Source organism: Oenanthe melanoleuca, chromosome 3, assembly GCF_029582105.1.
Source record: "Oenanthe melanoleuca isolate GR-GAL-2019-014 chromosome 3, OMel1.0, whole genome shotgun sequence".
Taxonomy (NCBI): domain Eukaryota; kingdom Metazoa; phylum Chordata; class Aves; order Passeriformes; family Muscicapidae; genus Oenanthe; species Oenanthe melanoleuca.
The window spans coordinates 16925506-16948033 of NC_079336.1; the positions used below are offsets into that span (position 1 = coordinate 16925506).

The 22528-nt window shown below is 38.7% G+C and overlaps 2 protein-coding genes across 2 annotated transcripts in view; one reads left to right on the plus strand and one right to left on the minus strand.

Moving 5' to 3' along the window:
- TRAPPC12 (trafficking protein particle complex subunit 12) overlaps window positions 1-11088 on the minus strand; it is a 48793-nt gene extending 37705 nt beyond the window's left edge. Inside the window, exons 1-3 of the mRNA XM_056488925.1 lie at window positions 11019-11088; window positions 9034-10244; window positions 5745-5861 (exon numbers count right to left, since the gene is read on the minus strand). Coding sequence (XP_056344900.1) covers window positions 5745-5861; window positions 9034-10239 — 1323 coding nt within the window. The 5' untranslated portion in view covers window positions 10240-10244; window positions 11019-11088. The remainder of the gene's footprint in view (window positions 1-5744; window positions 5862-9033; window positions 10245-11018) is intronic.
- Window positions 11089-11122: 34 nt separating this feature from the next.
- Window positions 11123-22528, plus strand: part of EIPR1 (EARP complex and GARP complex interacting protein 1) — a 74670-nt gene continuing 63264 nt past the window's right edge. Inside the window, exons 1-2 of the mRNA XM_056488926.1 lie at window positions 11123-11233; window positions 20384-20467. Of these exons, the coding sequence (XP_056344901.1) occupies window positions 11192-11233; window positions 20384-20467 (126 nt within the window). The 5' untranslated portion in view covers window positions 11123-11191. The remainder of the gene's footprint in view (window positions 11234-20383; window positions 20468-22528) is intronic.

Here is a 22528-nt window from a genome sequence, read left to right on the forward strand (position 1 = left end):
TTATAATACTTAGAACAGGAGCAAACACAGACTCTAGAAGTGCTAAACTTTTCTTCCCAAATGAGAGTTAGGATCAAAAAATAGTAATGGATCATTTATGACCAACTTAGTTGGTCATCTTTTAAATTCTATTTCAGGCAGGGACAAAAAAAATACCTTATCAAAAATGACAGTCAAGAGAAGCAAGTCTGACAATTATTGTGAAAATAGTCCTTGCTGGAAAATGAAACACAATATTTGCAATGATTTCAAAATTAGAGCTGCCCGCTGGTCATGGAGCATAATTCTCTGTGGAAGCTTAAGAGAAGGCTGCTGGCAGTACAACTTAATTTGACATTAACTGGAAACATTATTGTCTCAGGCAAATTGTACCAGACTTAAGAGTTGCCAGTCTACCAGAAATCTTCATCCATTTCAAACATCCCTCAAAACTTTGCAGGTTGCTTTTGTGCTTCCTATGGTCTCCAACCACACAGTTCTAAAAATCCAGGTTCCTTATATCTAAATTTTGTTTGGAAGTTGTAAGTAGAGACCCAAAGCAAATATGGTTACTACAACTTCAGATACAGCATAAAAAATACTGAAGAATATTCTCAAAGACAAAAATAATTATTCTGTGATGATCAGAATATGGTTGTCTAGCTGTAATTGTGTGAAAACACTAATTTCTCTAAGAAAAAATACTGTCAACCAAATATTATTGCTAAATAGTTCACTAACACAGCAACAGCCTGGAAGAAAAGAACTTCTCTCTACACAATGTAGTATCATCTGTCCACTCCCTGCAAAAGTATGGAGCTGTTGTTCTCTTAATGAAAGGCACCAGCTTGCATGATTTTTGTACTTTTTAAACACTATTAGACTAGAGGTTCATCTAGTGAAAGGATTTTTTTAAAATCCATATACATAACCAAAAATCCAAACCATCTCAGTACTGACTGCTGTACACACATCAAAGCTAGGCCAAGTAGATCAGCCACCCAACAGACAATGCATCATTCCTTACAGAACTCCTCTGTTCTTCAAAAAAACCCAGAAATCCTGGGGGAGGCTTACATACAGACTGGAAACTGCACAGTAAAACAGATTTCAAATGTAATTCTTCTGTCAAGCAAACAGAGGCATGCAAACTGGCAATCTATAGAAAATGTGTTCAATGATGAAAAGGGAACTCCTCTGATACACAAAGATAATTTATAACATTGTTCAGTTTCTCAGGAAAACCGCTGAAATTTTATCCAATAAATATACTGCTTCTTAGTACAGAAACGCAACCTCTTCACAAAAGCACACACTTTATAGTTTGTGCTACTCCCACCTTCTCTCAAAACAGCTATAAAAATGTAGGAAAATGCTCACTGATTTAGAAACAAAAGAACAATATCCTCCCCTATTTTTAGGGGTAATTTCTAACTTATTAAAGTGAATATGTATGTTATACCACTGTATCCAGATGTGTTATATTTGAAAATATACGCAAAAGCACAATATTACTCGTGCAAAAGTAACAGTATACAACTTTTAAAAAATAGACTCAAAGGGAGTCATTAACTCTACATGCAGCACCATTAAAGTGATTAAAATGTCCTCCTCCACTAGATATGACATGCTTCTCCTCTGTAAATTACATTGGTAGGGCACTTACACATCAGTTAAGAAAATGTAGCTAGTAACCCTTTCTTAGTCTATGAAGAAGAAGCTTGAAGAAATAATTCCATATTTAGAGGAAACATAACATATTTATAGTGGCAAGATACAGCAATCTTTTTTTAAGTATGATAACTACGAAAGACTGAATTTTCCTCTTGCTGCAGGCACCTTACAACTGAAAACATCAGAAGGGCTTCTGGTAAGCAAGACTGTGCTATTTGGTGAAAGGAGGGTAAAAAATTAGTCTAAAATATGGAATAACAGGGACTAACATAATTGCAGCTTGCACCTTGTATTTGCTACTGTAAGACAAAGCAACACTGTGATAAGAAGATCTTGCTTACGTTTATTTGCTCTAGATGTAAATACATGTTCCTATGCCAGATTCATAAAACTTTTTAGAAATTGAAAACCCAGATTTTCTGTTTTCAGTTAAAAAAATACAAAAACTTATCCAGTACAGATGTATAATTCTATTCACAAGTTATTACAGAATTATTGTGCAGAACTGCTCCAGCAGCCCTATATCTCTTTAAAGCCCTAAAGTTGTAAAACTAATTCACCTACACTCCCTCCACACCGTTTTGCTACCAGTAGAGCATTTCCAATTCACTGCTGCCCATCCCACAGAAAAAACTGAAAACATGGAAGTGCAGCTGTTCAAGAAACCATCTTTGGCTTACTGGCAAAAATCTCATTCAAATCATCTAGAGACCAAATTGATGCTGAACAATTTTGTTAGCAAAGTTTAATAACTTCTGTTCTGCTTCTAGTGAAAAACTGTTCGTCTTAGACATGATGCTACTGTTGGTGATTTCATCAAAGGTGCACCTTTGGAAGTAACCAATTTCTTGATAAATTTTGTTTTGTGACAATTACTTGTACTTGAGGAAGCTTTTGCAGACTGCACTATGACGCTCCCAAAAGGACATCAGTCTCCAAAATTCTTTGCAGCAAGCACCAACTGCATCTTACTCACAAACACACTTTTACTTAAGTGTTTCTTACTTGTACAGGAATGTGAGAAGGTACTATTTGAGAATGCACACTGGAAACAGTCCAATATAAGATATTCCTTTGTGGCCCTAGTTAAAAGAGGTGGTATAATTTCATTTGTAGATGTAACCTAGGAGTTGGAACTTTAAATATGTAATGACCGCATCACTACACGGGGATCAGATGATTTACAACATCAGAATAGAAAAGGTAGAACACATGGCAAGTCATGCAATTTACAATGTCATGTGCTGAGTTCTGAGCAGTGATAACAAGAAGAGGTTAGCTTCAATTGGGAGAGAGTCTGAGAAGAGCTCCTAAGATGATTATGAAGGCATCCGTGATGAGATGACTAGAGAAAGGTTATTTTTTTCTTTAAAAAGAAAATCTTGAGAAGTGGAAATGCCATGGCTGTCTACTCATACAAAGTGGCAAGGGAGAAGAAGCAAATATTAAGGAAAAGAAAAATTACTTAAAAAGCAACATAAGACCAAAACACTTAAATTATTGTTAACAACTTCAGCTTTGATTAGGAAAAAGATTTTGAGGGAGGACTGATTAGAATGCTTTTGATTAACAACCAAATGAATGAACTTGTGGAATAGCCTTTGAAAGCAGAAGCAGTGTATCTCTGTATGTATTAAAACAGCCAAATAAGCTAACAGAATTAAACACATGGTAGAATAGAAAATCTTCAGAATTGTCGCTGAAGACTGCTGTGGTTTGAAGATTTGGTATGTTGGTGAGCATATTTTTCCATCCACACAGGATTAAAACAGCAACCAGACAATAAGGAAGCAGTTTCCTCTGAAGCAGACAGGCTTAGAATACTGATTTTATTTTTTTCCATTTTTTTCCTTTTGTCCCCGTAATTACAATGGAGTTTGCCCAAGACCATCTGAGAATTTTATCCTAACAAAATTCTTCATAACATGACTAAACATTCACTTTTGGTTTCAGCTGTCACTAGTGTCTTTCTACAGCACAAGATAATTGTTGGGACTTTCAGATGGAAACCCATGTAAATTTAGCTTGTGATCAGGGACTGCACTATTAGGTCTCTACTGACTTAAGACTTCAGACAACAACCCACAGGTAAACACCTAAATAATAGGTATCAAACTGAAGGTTAAATTTATCCTAATTCTAAGCATTGTTCTTCTGTACTGCAGACACATTCAAAATACACTCTTCTAAGTTGCTGGAAGGGATTGAATTGGGTGACAAAAAATTTCATGTTCATGTGTAGTACAAAAGGATACCAAATAAACAGCTAAGGAAAAAAAATCTTTATAGAAACTGCACAGCTATATTGCCAATATTCACTAGTTTTTAACTAGATCTTAATATAAATACTGCCTGTAAATTGTCCTTTGTATTAAAACATTTATTCACTGAACATATTTGGTCAGGAATTCACTCATAAACAAAGTAAAAGTCGTGACTAGTAACAGAATACTTATTATATATCATTCTGGCCTATCATGTATGTAAAAAGCATATATACTTTTAGTTAATATCATCTAGCAAAGGATTTTAATGCTTTTAAGTCTGAAATCCCTTTATAGTCAATCAGAAATAAGTTTTCCACATTTAGACTTTAAGAAATGAATGCAATGTTTACAAGGCAACAAAAAGAGACCAACTAATTCTCTCCATAAAAAGACAAGAGTTCTACAAATGAAACTGAGAAAGTTATTTTGAGTACTCAAACCCAACCAACAGCTAATTACTGAAAGCCTTGAAAACCAAAGAACATTCTGGCTTCTACCCAAATGGTTTCTATTTTATAAAAAAACCCCACCCTTCTAAATAAGGCAAGTTCTTTTTTTAAAAAACCAAAACATAAGTAACCATAAATGCCAAAAGCAACAAAAAATCCTATAGCTGCAGACAGCCTACTAGCTTTACTGCCTTGGGCCTAAAAGCTTTAGCACTACTCTTCTGAAGCTTAAGAGCATGCTCAAAGCACAAACAGTATCAGCAGCAGCACTGTAATTAAGGTACAAGCTAGTCTGCAGCATAGAACAGCTTGCATAGACACTGCTGCTAGGCTACACAGAAAAGCATTTCCTACATATCAAAAATTCTCTTCCGGAAGATGGAAAGTAAATGTGAAAAAAAGCTTCTCCTACTTCAGACACTGACGGGTGGAAGACTTTTGCATAAGATTTTTTCTCCCCTCTCAAGTCAAGCAAAACACTGAGATAAACAGAAAAACATGTGTCTAAGATGGAGATCACAATCTGTTTTTTCATGTTGAGTTTCTAAAATTACCTCTGAATTCCTTTAAGAGTGCTTGCAGAGAACTCCTAAGAGATCCTAACATGACAAAAAAGTCACGGGTTTTGGAGCTTTACATGTAAAGTCACATGATTAAATGAAAAGATGCTAAATATTAAATACAGCCTATCCTGATAATTCCTCACTACTTTTCCTCAGTAATTTTTCATCAATTTTTTCAAAAATAAAATAAGTCCAAAACATCTTGTTATGTCATCAGATTTATTAAGGCTCCATCATGCAATACTAATGAATTTTATACATGAACATAATGGTTAAAGGAACAAGGCAAGGTTTACAATGCTGCTAGACACAACTATTTTCAGAACAGAAATATTTACGTTATTGAAAGGATTAAGTTAAGCTTTCCTCTGGAAGTAATTTGCTTTAGTTTTCTGCACTGAAGTAAAAAATTAGGCAGGTGCAATTATCATAACAGTTTGGCTTGCCATTTACAACTTCTGTGTCTTTTTGCAAAACACTCGGGTGAAAACATAAATACATATACAGGTAAACAAAAACATTCTTAAAACCTGTTTAGCAATCATTTGTATTACATAAAAACTCACAGTCACTTAAAATAATTTTTTGTATCCTTTGCATGAAAAAAATGTTTACTATGTGATTTAAACACAAATAGTTAAACTCCAGTGTCATTTCCATTAAAGATTATTGTAGTTTGGCTAGTACTATAGAAGGATCAGGAATAGACTAACACACAGATTTTTTTTCCAGTTCCCCCTCAGTCAGTAACTCCCAATTCTCTTGAGAGAAATACAATATTAAATATATATTATATTATGATTGTTACTTACAATTAGCTGTTTCAAGCCTACAAATGACTGCTCTACAGAGTTGGCATTTAAGACTTGTCTCTTCACTGCAGCCTGCTCCCCCAAGAATCGAAGCATTAGGTCTTTTACTGCATCTCCCTTGGTGTTCATGGAACAGAAAAAAAAAAACAGATAATGAGACTATTTAAAATATTATTTCAGCAAAATAAAATGTAGAATTAAAACTGAGCAAAAGAGTTCTTTCCTCTAGAGAAATATACAGTTTCCAGTACATTATGTGTGAAATAAATATAACTGCACATGTATATACAGCATTGGAATGAAAACTTCTACATTTACTCCACATAATTTGCTATGTTTCTTTTTCCCCATGTATAGGTTTCAGTTAGCATTGATACATTCAGGTTTATTTGCATCTCATACTATTACCATTCACAGATCTTATAAAATATTCCTTAAAGATCTTATAAAAACCAGAAAGTTTTACACGTTTTTGTAATGTATGTTAACATTGAAAGGTGCAATCTACTGATCAAAGATAAACATGCACACAGTAAGTTAGCCTTAAATACCCACAGAAAATAAACTCTGAGAAATCGTAAACCAAAGTAAACAGCAACCCTTTAGCAAGTGTTTTAAATTTCAAAAGAACTAGCTGCAGGAATCAGAGAAACTGGGCTGTCTGAGCTCAGCAGCTTTTTGCCTAAAAAGAGAGTGAACTGCATATAATAACAGCAGAGCTTAACTATGACAAAGACAATTGACATTAAGTGTTTCAACTTTCCCCATGGACAGTGATGGGAAATATATTTGTATTTTCTGTCTAGTTTCTTAAGGAAGGAGGACTATATTTCACAACATGGAAACTTTTTAGCTCTAAGGATGTCACTTACCCTATGCATAAACAATGTATCTGCCTCTCTGACAGAAGAGCCCAAAGAATTAAGAAAAGACAGTGAGCACAGAATGACATAAATTCAGAAAAATTTTTAATTCTCCCTAACAGGACTTTGGATCCAACTGTCCTTTGGTGTGGGAAACAGTACAAATGAAATGTAAGGAAACAAAGGACAATGGCAGAAGAGAGCAACTCATGAAAAAAGGCATAATGGAAAGAGCATAAAAAGCAGCACTCAGATTTGTTCCGACACTTGGAGAACACTGGTACAGACAATCTTTACCATACACAACCCAAGATAAGTTTAAAAAACAATGGTTTTTAAATGATTGTCAAAAAGTAGCATGCAACTGAAATAAAAATCATTCAGTATTTTTCTTGGTGTGATTTATCTACATAAGACTTGTCCTACTGTACCCTTTCTGAGCGAGCAGGGCAAAAAATAAAGCCCCAAGCTCGTCAATACATCATGTGAAATTTCAGTCCTTCCTTGAAGCACAATTTGAGTTCACCCACTACAAATGCATTTTTCAGCCAACTTCTCTGTCCACTGCACGTAGTCTGGTTTAACATCTTGCATTAACACTCAGCATTAGCAAACTATTCATAGCAAAGCTGTAACAAACCTTGTTGGAAACACTGAAAACATACCTCCCCACAAGGTTTCAGTTGACATTTCAAGCACTCTACAGTTTCAGGTAAATACTCAATTTGCAATACTATGGAATAAAGATACCAAACTAGGGCATGTCAAACCAGTCAATGCATGCACTCAGGCCACAGAAAAGCAGCAACTGAAAGTGAGGAAAGTTTTCTAAAAATAAAGCACTTCAAAACTTGTCACTGTGGAGACTCTATATCTAGGAGACTCTTATAAACAATGAAGAAAGCACTAAGATTTCCTTAAATTCCATTGATGATTTTAAATCAGGTCTTTCATGGAAATGGACATTGTCAAACATCTTGCCATCAATTATATACTAAAGGGTAGGTCTGCATACTTGCACATGCCCAGATTTAGGGAATTGTCATCAGAAACAAGAATTTAATCCCTGACTGGGCTGAGGAAGGTGAAAGAGGACTACTGTAAAAAAAAGGAAGCTTGCAAAGAGGAGACCATCATCCTTGGAGGCTGCAGAAGGGATCACTCCATCTGCCTAACTGATTACCTGTCAGGAGAGAAAGAGCACACACTGGAATAACTCACCAAGGTCTAAGAGATATTTTGGGCACAACTGGAGGAGGAATAGCTTCCTGCTACAGTTTTTTCTTTCATGCTAATTATTTGGCTCTGTGATAACAAACTAATGTTTTAAGATAAAGCAAACCCAAGAAGCAGCAGCAGTGTGGCATATGTCTAAATTGGAATTTATTGCTTGTGACAGAAACTCAAGATTTTTTAGATAATTCATCTACAAGTCTAGACCTGATTCACCCCAGAAACTCTTCTGATAGCTCCTGCAGATTGGGAAGTTACTGCAGACTGCTCTCTGCTTGTATCTGACTATTGACGGATGGTCTTTGTTATGCATAATTAAGGATTAAAGTATCCAAACCCTCAACACCATCCATCTACACAACAATTCTATTATCCAGAGGCATAGACATCAAAGAGCAGGATTAGCCTGTTTCCAGGAAAAATCCAAAACATTATGATGGTTAGCCTGTCTGAGTAGCCAGGATAAAACTACTTCATGAGAAATCTTGAATAAAATTCAGGAGCGAGTGAGTAAAATTTCCCAAATTCTGGAAAAAATGCTTTATACCTTCTCATCCGTTAGAAATTGATAAATGACAAAAATTACTTTTCTCTGCTATGTTGTTTGCTTTGTAATCTCCTCTAGTCTTTTTCTTTTAATCTTGGGTTTTTCCCTTCCCAGCAGTTGCTGCAGCACTCATTCCTTCTTAGAGGTTATACCTTTCCATCACTTAGGGAAGATTGAAATTATGCCATTTCAGTCAGTGTTAACATTATTTAGACCACTGTGAACATGAGTGAAATTAATTCCCACTCAATTGCAACACAGAGTTCTACAAAGCTGTCAGCTCTTAGACTCTGTAGCACATCTTAGAGGTTGTGCATATATTCCAAATGTAAGTATTATCTTACTAACTCAGAGGATCAAAAAAAAACTACTTAAAAATGCAAATAGCTTTGGCTTCTACGGAAACTGTCAACACTGGTTCTCAATGTAGCAAACAAACTGCACTATGAATAAATGAGATCTGGTTTTAGCCTTTTCCTGTACAAGGCAACAGTGACACAGCATTTTCGAATTAGGACTGAAGTAATGCACAGAAGGTGACCATCAGTAACAATATGAAGCACTATGATATACAGATTACTGGACAGCTCTTCTACAATATTTCTAAAATATAATCATAGAGGAAGAGAGAGTAATAGACTCTTACCTGGATATTATCGAATTTTAATCCAGGCATGGTGAGATTCTCTTTATCTATGAACACGGCGCTGTATTGTTGTGTGGCAACTGAAATGAGAACATTTCTTGTCTCCTCACTAGGAATCCAAGCATCATTTCTTCGATCTAGTTCACTCATATTTAAGGCTGTGGCAAACGGGTCATCGCTCCCAGCAAAAACAGCTTGGATTTGTGAGAATGGCTTGGGGGATTGAGTTATTTCTAGAGATGATGGGGGACTGCCTGCTTCAGGTCTCCCATTTTGCACATGGAAGGTAGAGTTGGATGAAGAACTATCTCCACCATTAGAAAGAGAGGACATTTGTTCTGAAACTGAAGAGCTTGCATTGGGATTACTAACAGAAATAAAACTGGATGTGGTAAATGAATCAAAAAAATCAGAAGCTAAAGTATTAGTGTTAACAGTGTCACCAAAGAACTTGCTTAGACTAGGACTTGGTTGAACCACCTGTGGATTAGACTTCACTGGAGTCTCTATTATACTACTAAAACTGGGAGATTTCACCATCTGAGGCTCAAAACCATCAGGTAGGAACAACTGTGGCTGAGAACTAGCATTGTTTGCTTGGCTGAAGATGGTGCACACAGGAATGGGCTCAGCCTCAGAAGATGGTTTAGAAGTACTGGGTGACAATATTTGGTCCTCAGGTGTGCTTTCATCAATATTATTTGGTTTTGTTTCAACAGGAACATTATTTCCCAACTTTGGTTCCTCCTTCGCAGCTTCCTGAATTGATTCTTCCTTTAAAGATGCCTGATCATCTGTTCCAATCTCTGAAATGTCTTTAGGAGTTTCTTCATGTTCAGTTTCACTCTCATTACTTAAAAACTCTTCTTTATCCACTTCTGTTTGTGTTTTTTGATTATCTTTAGCTTCCATTTGGTCTACAATTTCCTGAAGACAACCAAGTTCACCTGTGTCATCTTCACTATTGTTTGGAGAATCTGAAATAATGACACTCTCCATCATTTGCTCATTAAGTTTATCCACAAAATTATTTGAATCCTCTGATACAGTCTCATTCCCTTCAGACTCAAATTCATCTCCACCAAGATCAATGGTTTCCTCATGAAAGAGAATTTCTTCCTGACTTTTCTGCTGAACTACATCTCTGCTGTCATCTTCATCTGAGGTGTTCTTTGCATCCTTAGCATTGCTTTCATTATTCTCCATAGTAACTGAAAAAGGAGAAGCCCCCCAGCAAAACAAGAATTAGTTTTATTACTTGTATGTTGCTCAGGTGTCACAGTTAAATTCCTAAGTATCATACAAATAGTGAAATTCCTGCTTTAAAAACATAGCAATTTCACTATTTCAGATCTTCCCTTAGACATTTTTCATTTCACATCCAGTCACAGAACAAATTCTAAAAATATCTTCTCTTTATCTTTTCTGCAAGTCGTAAAACTATTGAGATTGAAGACCAAATGCCTCCCACTAAACACACACAAAACAATACCATAGAATCGTATCAGAGAATGGTTTGGTTTGGAACGGGACCTTACAAGATCATCTGATTCCAAACCCCCTACCATGGGCAGGGACACCTTCCACTAGACCAGGCTGCTCAGAGCCCATCCAACCTGGCCTTGAACTCCTCCAGGTATAGGACCTCCCCAGCTTCCCCGGGCAACCTGTTCCAGTGACTCAACATTTGCTGTCCTGGTCGCAGAGACCCGCTAGGTCCCGGTTTCAGCCAAGGGACGCGTGGGCTCAGGGCCATCCCCAGCTCCGCTGCGAGCACGGCCCGGCTGAGCAGGAGGAGCGCCCGGCGGCGGCAGCGCCGCTCGCGAGCCCCCGCAGCCCCGGGCCGGGCTCGGCGCTGCCTCCGGCCCGGACACCCTCACGGCCTCCGCCTGGCACAGCCCCAAGGCCGCCCCAGTGACCACCCGCCCACCGGACGCCTCTCAGGGCTCCGCTCTGCTTCATTTCAGCCCATCCCGTCCCGTCACCTCCGCGCCGCGGCCCCGTCCGCCGCTGCTCCCCCCGTACTGCGCCTGCGCGGCGCCGGGCTGGGCGGGGCTGCGCACGCGCAACTCCCGGAAGCGACCGACGACGGGCCGCGCCGAGGGTCAAAAAGCATCGGACGCGACGGAGGGGTGCCTGTTTGGGCTGGGGGGTCGCGATGGAGGACGACGCGCCGGTGATTTACGGGCTGGAGTTCCAGGTGAGCGAGAGGGGAGGCTAAGGGAGGGTTGGCAGGTGGCGGTCCTGTCTCCGCGAAGGCGCTGGTCGGGGGGTCGGGTGTGTGTAGTGGGGCAGAGCAGAGCCCGCACGGGGGGGGGGACGGGCGTCCTCCCTCCTCCCCGAGCTGGGACCGGGGGCCCCACGGGCACCGCCGGGTTGTGGTGGCTTTTGGCAGCCGCCTTGGGGTGTTTGAGGGTGGCCCACAGCGGCCGGGTCGTTCCCCGCTGTTTGCGGGGCCGGTGCGGGGCCCGGCCGGCTCCCTGTGCCCGTGCTGCCTGCGGCTCCTGCCCGGTCACCGCCCCCTGCCCCGCCTGGAAAAAGGCTTTGTCTGGCCGTGGAGTGGTACGAAAGTACTGACAAAGGCATCCTTGATTCTGCCTTGTCAGGAAAAAAAAGGATTAAAAATTGCTTTTCTGGGGAGAGAGCATGAAATTGTTTCCAGTAAATTTGGGATTTTAGTTGGTTATGCCCTACTGTAAATCTGCATGAACTTCCTGGGACCTCCCAGTGAGGTCTATATATGTGCATTTGTCCCATGGGACGAATCTGTCCATCACATCAGTACTTCATGGCTGTAAGGAAATGCAACTGTCTAACTTAGAAACTTATTGATCATTTCTTAGAGGAGCGCAGGTGTTGTGTTTAATGAGGTTTCTGGAAGTTCTGGGAAAGCAGAGAAAGGACCCTAATTCGTTCTCCCTCCACCTAAGGGCTTCACTTAGCTTTATGTGTTGTCTTTGGCAGCGGCTGCCTTATCATCACTAGCCATTAGAGCAGTAATACCTGCAGAAGAAAACCAGCACCTCCTAACAAGCGATTCATTCTACAGTAGATGTAGTAATAGAAATATCTACACATGCACGTTTTTTTTCTTTTGGCACCTTTGCTAAAGTGTTAGTGAAAAGTAATGCACAAAGGTTCTTTGTAATAATGTCCTCCATACTGAGTAGTGTACTCTGTAGTCCTGATTTTACCAATAGATTTTATTAGCAGATTTTGTGTTTGTTTGGGTTTCCTCTTAGGAATAGGAGCTACTATGTAATAGTCACCTGCATTAAATATTGAATCTACTGAAATCTGATAAAGTCTGATGGTATGCTGTCTGTTGTGTTGGATAGTATTTTGTGATTGGCTTGAAATGGCTGTAACTTGTATTTCAAAATTAATGAAACTTATACGTAAATCTCTTTTGCAGAAGATAATATATATCCTGTGCTTAATAAAATTAATTTCTAGTAATTTTCACATATAATCCATCTTCCAGGAATAAGGGCAAGCTAGTGTGTATTGTCTGGAGCCTCCATGGACCTGTGTATCCTGCCCCCTTCCATACCATGTATCTCCTACAGACTTCTCTCCTGTGAAGTATGTTGGAGTTGTCTGGCAGGAGGCTAAAGCAAATTGGTGAATAAAGTGGCTGTAATAAAAGGAGATTACTGTTAATACAGATCACTTCAGGAGAGGGTGAGGAAAGAAGAGATGATTTGTGCCTAAGTCAGAAAGGGAGTGTAGAGATGAAGGCTCTGTTGCTGACCTCCATTAACTCCCAGTGTGGCTTTAAAGCAAGTTGCATCTCTGTGCTTTTTGAAAATGGAGATACTAATATAGAAACTTGAACCTAAAACTGGTCTGATTTTTCCAACTTCTATCTCCAGGGCTAATAAGAAAGTTTTGTTTTGTTTTTAAACATAGTTTCTTCTGTGTTGGTAGATAATAATTGTTAGCTGTATCATCACAATTACTGCTTTTTGTCTGAAAGCATCCTTTCAGACTAATTTTTCAGCCAAGTTTAAAAAATTTTGGCTTTACTTCCTATGTTTGGGCTCCAACAGTCGGTGAAAGTCCATATTTGACCACTGATAGAGAAGGTGTAGTAGTGTAGATGTGCTTTTCATCTGATCTAATGTGACCATGTTTATAGGAACACAAAGCTGATTCTTCCTAGGTCCTGTCCACCAGCTAACTTTAAGGTATTTCTGCATGGTTTCTGTTCATTTCCATGTACAGAATGTGTTCTGATGTATTGGCATATGTAAGGTAACTTAGAGTAATGAACAATTTTTTGCTTTTTTAATCTCTTGAGTATCTCTGTGAACGATATGAACAATGTACAGACACCCAAATTATGTGTGAATTTTGGGGTGTATGACTCTTTTTGTGACTTTTAAAATGACACCATAGTTGCTCTGGTTGTCTGGCTGCAGTGAAAATGAGAAGAGTACAGTGGGTGGTGAATGAAAATACGAGGTACTGCATGAGTTAAGGTACTGAGTGATGCGACTGTGGCTCAGGATGATGAATACAAAGGAACAGCAGCAGCTGCAGAACATTTCAACAACAAAGTAGTTCTTCTAAAAGGAATATTGGTAGAAATAATCAATATCATCAATTATGAGAACATGGTGTGTGAGGTCCCAGGAATATCACTGAGTGCTGATTTTTGTCAGTGATGGCATGTTGTTCCTGTCCCATGCAGAATTGATTTGGGGTTTACTCTCTAACCTGAAATATATGGTATGTCTACTCCATGTTGAATTGGCTTTCATTTTCAGGGAGTCACAATTTTCCCCATGTTTTTCTTGAACAGTGGCATTTTGAGCAGGTGTGAAAGCACCACTGAACATCTCAAAATACTGTGTTTGCCCTAGTTTAAGGTTGACTGGATAACATTTATAGCCCTGGAAATGTGCAGTGGGTAGAGGTGCTTTCTGGGATAGGCATTTGACTCAAGCCTACATATTTCTTGTTTAAAAACATGCAGAAGCCAGTCAGCATCATGAGATGAGGGAGGAGGAGCATGACTTATGCCAGAGAGTGTCATTTTGGACCATTTAATGGATTTTGGGGATACCACAACACTGAGCTGAATGCTCCTACTGTATGTTGCATGTCAAAAGTGCAGACGTGAGGGAGAAGGACAATGAGCAGCAGACAAGGACAGCAGAAAACTGCCTGGCTGAGCACAGGGCTGTACTGCTCATGGGCAGCTCCAGCAGCTCCCTGAGATAGGGTCTGGCTGAAGCAGGCTTGAAAAAATGCACTGATGTTTTGATAGAGTTAGTGTTCTGCATTGTGGTCGTCGTGCTTCTTGGATAAGCAATACTTGGTCCATTTTATGTTGTCTGTTAATTGTTAAGAGGTTTTATAAATCTGAACAGACACTTTATTTTTAAGACTTGCCTGCTTGCAAGAATAAGATGAAACCCATTTTTCCTAAAGTCAAATGTGTTTTCTTAGAGTAAGAAACTTAAAGCAAAATACCAACAGAAATAGATTGTAGAAGACTGTGACCTATTGTCATCAATATGTGTTGAGAATAGCTCAGCTGACTTACCAGTGATGGAGTAAAAGTCAAGTGTAGGTTTACTAGAAGTGGTAAAAAGGGTTTTCCCTGGAAGATGTCACCTGTGAGCTACCCAGGGAAAACTGTGCTGGCTTTCAGACTCAACTGTTCCTGGTAAGGGAGAGTAGAGCCTATAGCACCTATTGGCAGTAGTGTTCTCTCCCTGGGGGAAGCTTTTGTGCTCTTCTGTGGGTTCTGAGTGGCCTAAGCAGAACGTACTTAGTAATTTTGGTGCAGCTTTAGCAATGTCTTTGGGATATTTACTTTGAAAATCGAATCAGTTTAAGAAACTGCATAATAATGTCTTACTAAAATTCTTAGCTTTTGTGTTAGTTCTCTTTCTTCTCTAAGATTACTTGCCTCATGAGTGTCAATCCTGTATATTTTAAACCTTTGTGGTTTCAAGTGTTACTAGAGGAACAAAAGTAGCTAAGTGGCAAAGCTCTTTTAACTAATCCCCTAAAGATCTTCAAAATGCATGAAGTGAAACAGTTGGAAAGTAATTTTTAGGACCCTTAAGCAATTATAGGATCTTCCTAATATTAGGTGTGGTACAGAATAATGACAATTTTAAGATACAGTTAGGTGAACTTGAAGGAACTTTTACATGATGATTGTTACCTTCATGATGAATGAATTTTCTGAGGATGATGGTGCTGTGCAGGTCTTTGTGTGCAGATTGCATTTGTTGCTGTGAGGGTTTACAGAATCTGTCAATTTTTAGGCTAGGGTCAATGCACTAAATACATCAGTGGTGGAAATTCTGGTGCTGTGAAAGACTCGGGGAAAGCAGCTGTCTGAGAGCATTGAAGGTCAGCTGGGCATGTGTGCTGCCAACCTTTTCACTGATAGTCACTGCAGCTTATTAGAGTCACTGAGAGAGTCTCCTACTGTGGTGGGAGAAACAAGGCTGTCTTACCTAAGTAAAAATCAAAGTGTACTAACTTGAAAATTGAAAATGTGCCAGAAGGCAAAAATAACATTCATGACATTAGCAGCCTGGGGCTTGTCTAGGGGAGCAGGGAACTTGTAATCTGTCTCCAGAATGAGGCATCAGCAAATCCAGCTCCTCACCCCAAATAACAGTACACTAGTCCTGATTTTCAGCATAAGCAGATGGTCAAATAACTTTAAATTCAGAATTAGGAATTGCCAAATACTGTGTCCTTACATTTTGCATTGCAAGTTCATGGTTTTTTAGTACAGATTGATTGTATGAATTTCAAATGATGCCTACTTTGCAGAATATTTTTTGTTTGAATTAAATGTAATATAAATATTCAAATGTTGTGGTCTGTTTGTTTTCTTGCTAGTACGAAACCAGTGCAGTGCATCAGCACAAAAGCATATGTATTGAACAAGTTCTTTTTTGTTTGTCTATTAATGCCCTAAATAGGAACAGTCAAATTAACAGAACAAGCAAACAAAAAACCAAGCCAAAACTTTGTGCATTTGGCTGGTATTTCAAAAGATGTTGAGGAGTGAAAGTTTTTGAGAAGAAATGAAGAACAAAGTGTAGAGAATCAGTGCATTGCAGTTCCATAATGCATTTAGTTTAAACCAACCTTTTTTTTACCCTTTTGAGGTTTGTCATTGTGTTCTTCTGGATCATCTCTTGGTGTTGTCAAGTACAATAGACTCTATTCTATTTCTTTGTGTCCAAGGTTTTTATTATTCTGCAGGTGGCCTGAACTGGCAAGGGCAAGGTAGGAGGTGATCTTTGCCCAGCATCATGCTGAGCATAGTGTAGGCATAGACAAGATGCCTAGTCTCCAGTTAATCTTACCTGCATTCCACTACAATGATTGTTTCTTTTGCTTTGTCTTGATACTGCTGTCTGTCATGCTTGTGTTCTAGGGTTTTAAATGTCCTTTGCATGTCTATTTATTGTAGTGGATTTGCAATTCAGTTGTAATCCTGTTTTGTAAAACTGCTTGCTTTAAACTATGCACATTTCTTCATAGGGCTATTGATAAATATGAAATGTGGACATGTAGCCAGAAAATTCTTTGTGGTTCACAGTGTTTTATGCTTTGCTAATATTTTTTTCCTAGAGTTAGGCCTTCTTTAAAAATGAAATTATGTAATTGCATAGATTATTGCATTGTCTAGCACTCTCAGTTAAGGTGGGATGTTGACATCATATGTAAGGATTACTTGTTTTCTTGCTGCTTATGTCTTTCAGATGTGTATTCTGGTTATTTTCTAAGCATTATGGCAGGTTGTTTTAGTAAGTAATAGTTTAATACCTTAGGTAGAATCATAAAACTGTTTGGGTTGGAACAGACCTTAAAGATCCTCCAGTTCCTATCCCTCCTTGTCATGGGCAGGGACACCTTCCACCAGACCAGGTTATTTGGAGCTCCATCCAACTGAGCTCCCTTGAGCTCCAGGGACAGGGAGTCCACAGCCTTTCTGGACAACCTGTTCAGTGCCTTTCACAGTAAAGAAGTGTTTTTTTTAATATCCAGTCTGAACCTGCTATCCTTCAACTTAAGGCCATTCTCCCTTGTCCTGTCACTATGTGCCCTTGTGAAAAGTCTCTTTCCATTTAAACCCAGTAGTAAACTCTTTTTGGGCTATATACAGTTCTGTGTTCTGTGGGTGCAGACTTAGAAAAATAATGATTTCCATTGGTTTAGATTAATCAATATTCATATTGCTACACTTTTTTACTTATTTTCTATCTATCTGCAGTCATAAGGTAGGATTCTTTATGAAAGTTTCAATTTGCAACCGGCTCTGAAAGGTTACAGTACAAGATGACAAAGTTAAAGCACTTTCCTTGATCTTGACAGCACTCAGGTTCAGCTGTACTGTTCAGTACAAGGATTACTTGGTGTCTTCATCTGTTGAAAGAAGTTCTTCTCTCAAAGTAACTCAGAGTAGACAAAATTGCACATACCTTTGTGCTGGAGACAAGTGAAAATCAATTGTGCTGATATTGATATTATGAATCAGAGTTTCCCTGATTTATGAAGGCTTGATGAGTTTGAACTTTGTGTCCTTATGTATGGATGCAGGGTTTTTTGTCAGGGAATAAACAGTAGTGTGTCTCTTCTTGTGAGATGTCTAAATATTTTTTATCTAATGCCTTTTATTTTTTAATTTTTTTTTTCTGTGAAATTGAAAATTATTTTAAGGAAGAGCTAGAGAAGCTGATGACGTGAAAATTACTATTTATTTACACAGCTTTATTTTGGGCACTTTGTGTCCAACTTTATGCATTTTTGAAAGCAGCCTGATGAGACCTACTTGAAAAGCTTTGGAAGGGCTGGAAACCTCTTTTATTTCTTTATTTTATTAAAGATCCTGGTGGTCTCTACTTCTCTCTGATGTATAGAGACAACAGAAGCTTCTTTGATTGAAGGAGATGCATAGTTGTTGGCTCATTTCTAGTGTTTTCTCAAAATAATTCAATGCAGATCTTTTAAATGAAAGTAAATACTTGCAAAGATCTGCAAGTGTAAATTCTGTTAAAGACAGTCATCTTGGTGGACTTAATACTCTCATCCATGCCATCAATAAAAAGATTGAACAGACAACTTGAGTCTTTCATTAGTAAATTTGCAGATGACACTAAGCTGCAAACACATGCTGCTGGGAGTGTGTGTTGACCTGTTGGAAGGTAGAAGGGCTCTGCAGAGAGACCTGGAATGGTTGGATGGATGGGCAGAGTCCAGTGGGATGAAGTTTAATAAATCCAAGTGCTGAGTCCTGCATTTTGGCCACAGTAACCCCCTGCAGTGTTACAGGCTGGGGATGGTGTGGCTGGACAGTGCCCAGGCAGAAAGGGACCTGGGGGTGCTGGTCCAGCTGACTGAACATGAGCCAGTGTGTGCCCTGGTGGCCAAGAAGGCCAATGGCCCCTGGCCTGTGTCAGGAACAGTGTGGCAGCAGGAGCAGGGAGCTCATTCTTCCTGTACTCAGCACTGGTGAGGTCACACCCTGAGTGCTGTGTCCAGGTCTGTCCCCTCAGTTTGGGAAGGACGTTGAGACACCTGAGCACATCCAGAGGAGGGAACGAGGCTGGTGAGGGGCTGGAACACAAACCCTGTGAGGAATGGCTGAGGAGCTGGGGGTGTTCAGCCTGGAGAAAAGGAGACTTAGGGGCGACCTCATCACTCTCTGCAACCCCCTGAAAGGTGGCTGTCTCTGGTGGGGCTGGTCTCTTTCTCCAGGCAGCAACTGACAGAACGAGAGGATGCAGTCTCAAGCTGCATCAAGGGAACATTAGGTTGGATATCAGGAAAAGTTATTTATGGAAAGAGTGTTAACGTACTGGAATGGTCTGCCTGGGGAGGTGATGGAGTCACCATTCCTGGATGTGTTTAAAAAAGACTGGATGTGGCACTCGGTGCCATGGTTCAGTTGAGGTGTTAGGGCATGGGTTGGACTCGATGATCTTGAAGGTCTCTTCCAACCTAGTGATTCTATGAATCCAGAACACTCTAGGCTTGTTGTAGATGGGTGCTGCATAAATAAGAAAGTAAACCAAATTGGCATGATTCACACTGATCTTTGATCTGCATTTGAGTGTTTTGAATGCAAACTACTCATTATGTTCTCTAGGTCTTTTTTTTTTTTTTTTTTTTTTTTTTTTTTTTTTCTGTATAGATATTATCAATGTAGGTATATGCTATATTTAGGTATATGTTCCAGATATTCCCTTCCAAGCTTTTAGGCATCTTTTTAATATAAATTTTAGAAGACATTTCAAGTAGAATGATATTGATGTGTTCCTGAATCCAGAGGGTAATAAGTTGCACAACAGGATGGCAGTAAGAAGGGCCACACAGCAGTTACTTGAATCCTTCAGAAGTATTTGCTTGCAATATTTGCCTTAGTGTCTGGAGAGATCTGAGCTATTTTATGCCAAATAGGATGTGAATTGCCGAGATTGATTTTGAGATAAAAAAATTCATATTGAACAATATTATTAAGGGTGTCTTTTGCATGGAGAAATAGTAGGTATTCCTCACTATATATAGTTGCTAAAAATGCCTTTGAGTATTAGTTTACCTTCCATTTACTCAAAATTATCTGAGTCTCTACTAATGACTAATGCAAACCAGTGATTGTGGTTTTAGTTCAAGCTGTGCTTTATTTATTGGTGTCTCCCATGGCCCTTAACTGCTTTGTTTTGCTTCTTCCAAGACTGTGGCTGGTATAACTTGAAGAAGCAAGGCAGAGACTCTAGCAATGTTATTAACATAACACAACAAAGAAATAACATTGACAAAATTTTTAAAGATAAATAACAAATTACTTCTCCCATCATTCAGAAAATTCTTATCTCTAATGGGCTCCAGTGGAAAAGAGGAGGCTTGATTTTTAATTTGTTTCTATACTTTGTGATTAATAGTGAGAAAAAATTAATTTTTGCACATGCATGTTCAACCAGAGTGGTGTGAAAACTTCTGTAAGAGCAGCCTCTTTCTTGGATATCTTGCTGGTTTTTAACAATAGTTAAAATTTTTCCACTGTTCTATGGAGTTTTTTAATATGATAAAGGACAATTAGTTAGGAAGAGATGCTGTGTTTAATGTTATCCCTATTATAATGACGATCAGGTAATGTATTTAGCACCTCTGTTCCTCAATCCTCACAAGTACAAGAAACTGCACAAAAAATATATCAAGCAAAATGGAAATAAAGGGTAGGAAAGTCTGCTGTTTTTAACAATGTAATGCTTAAAATGACAATTGATATATAAGTTTTAAGATTTTTGCTGAAATTAATGGATTTTATTAATTGTACTTTTCTAATGGCTTTTTTCTTCCCTAGGCACGAGCTTTAACACCTCAGACAGCAGAAACAGATGCAATAAGATTTTTGGTTGGAACACAGTCTCTTAGATATGATAATCAGGTAATTTTTCTGTCAAATGACAGATGTAATTTTTTGCCACTTTTTTAACATTGTTCCAAATCCTCCTCCTTCTTTTCTCCTCCCTGTTCAGTAGATCATTGATAGTCAAGTTGAAGACTTCCGTGGGTAGAATGTAAAGAGATTGGTAGGGAATGAGGTGAATGAAAGCTGTATGCATTTTCTGAAAATCATATTGCTCTTCTAAATTGTATGACTAAATCAGATTGGTTTCATTATATTAATTTAATATTAATATGTTAAGTAATAAGATTGCCATATTTTTGTTAATTTGAATCTGTACGTGCTCTGGAGCTATCTTTAAATCCCTGAAGAGATGCAAAGTAAAACAAAAGTCTTTAAGCCTTAATTGCTTCTAATGGGACTCCTGGTACATTCATAGTTCATTGTACGTGATGCTTCATAAACTGAATTTTTCAATATTCATTATTGTAAATCATCTGTGTCCTTTCTGATCATGAGTTTAACAATTCCAAGGAAAATTTGAATGACTTTCGTGGCTCAGTTTCTGTTAGGCTGTTTCTTCTGAAGTTAAGTCTATGAGTTTTAATTGTACAGCAATTTTAATTTCTGTGACTGAATCATACTGGAACAAGTTCTTGAGGCTGAAAGGGTTAGAGGGCTGTACTGAGTGTGGTTGGCAAGGCTTGGGTAGCAGAAGAGCTGCAGTGGTGGCCTCTGAGGAGGGGCCAGGGGTTGCCTATGCCCACACATGGCTGGTTCCAGTGAATCCACTTCAGGTGAGTCAGTTTCCCATTAAGGCCCTGTGCTGAGGCAGAGGAAAAGAGGGAGGTGCAAAGAGCATCAGAGAGAAAACACCCATAAACCACCTCTGCCCCACATCCCCCTGCCCCACTTGAACGAGTCAGAGGAGTCTGGGGTGAAGTTCAGCCTGGAAAGCAGAGGAGAAAAGGTTCTTGTTTATTTTAGCTGCCAAGGAACTAATTAATTCATCCAAGTCAAGTCTGTTTGGCCCAGGTAGTAAGTGACCTCCCTGTGTGTAGCTTGGCACATAAACTATCTCATTCCTGTTCTTCCTGGTTCCTCCCTGTCCTTTTTGGGTGGGATCTGTTAGCCAAGGCTAACACCCACCACAGAAATCACTGGAACTGAATAGTGACCGACTCTTTTGAAATGGCTTGTGATGGGCTGCACAAAATGGCTTGGAACTTTAGCTTTGGGACATGTAAGCTGTCAATTCCCAGTGAGGTTTTGAGTTCATTACTCAATGATAATACTGGATAAGACTCAAGAAGAGTTATTCCAAGGCATAAGGGGATGGAGCATTCGGTTCATTTACATTTCAAGTAATACTTTGGCAAAGAGTAACAAAAGAAGTGGCAGACAAACTTAGTTGAGTTCAACACACACAATTATATTTTTGATTGTGCGCTCTTGCTCTTCAACTATTTGGTTATAATGTTTTTGGTTTTTTTAACTGTTACTTCTTTGATGGTTTTACAACTTGCTCAACTAATTCAATTCTGGTACAAATTTTTAAAGAGTGGTTCTTACTTATCAGTTGATAGCCAACAGATCTTTAATAAATTAATTTTTCTGATTTTGTTAAGTTTATTTGGTATATGCTATGTATTTTAGAAATGTTTGCATATGTTTCAACTTTGAGTATGCTTTTCTTTTTCCAGTAAATAACATTAACAGTAGAAATGCAGGGCAATTTCTGGTGTATTCACATATATTTGGAGGTTATTGGCCTTTAGCTGTGCCTCAGGCCATCATTTCTTCTCAGCTAGTTCCTCAATCCCCAAGAAGTGCCCTAGGCCTCAGCTCATTATAACTTAATTCAGCACTAGGTTCTCTTCATTTCCTTAAAAACTTTTTAGTTACCTGACCAAATTTATGAGCTTTCTTACAACACTTAATACTTTTCTAAGTCCTGCACAGTGAGAGGTTTTATCATGTGCAGATTATTTCTTCTCTTCTGGTCATGGGCAGGTGTAGTGCAAATGAAAGAGCAATAATTTTACAGCTGGCATGATAACTTTTCTCTCATTGAGGCTTATTGCTGTATAAAGCAATTTT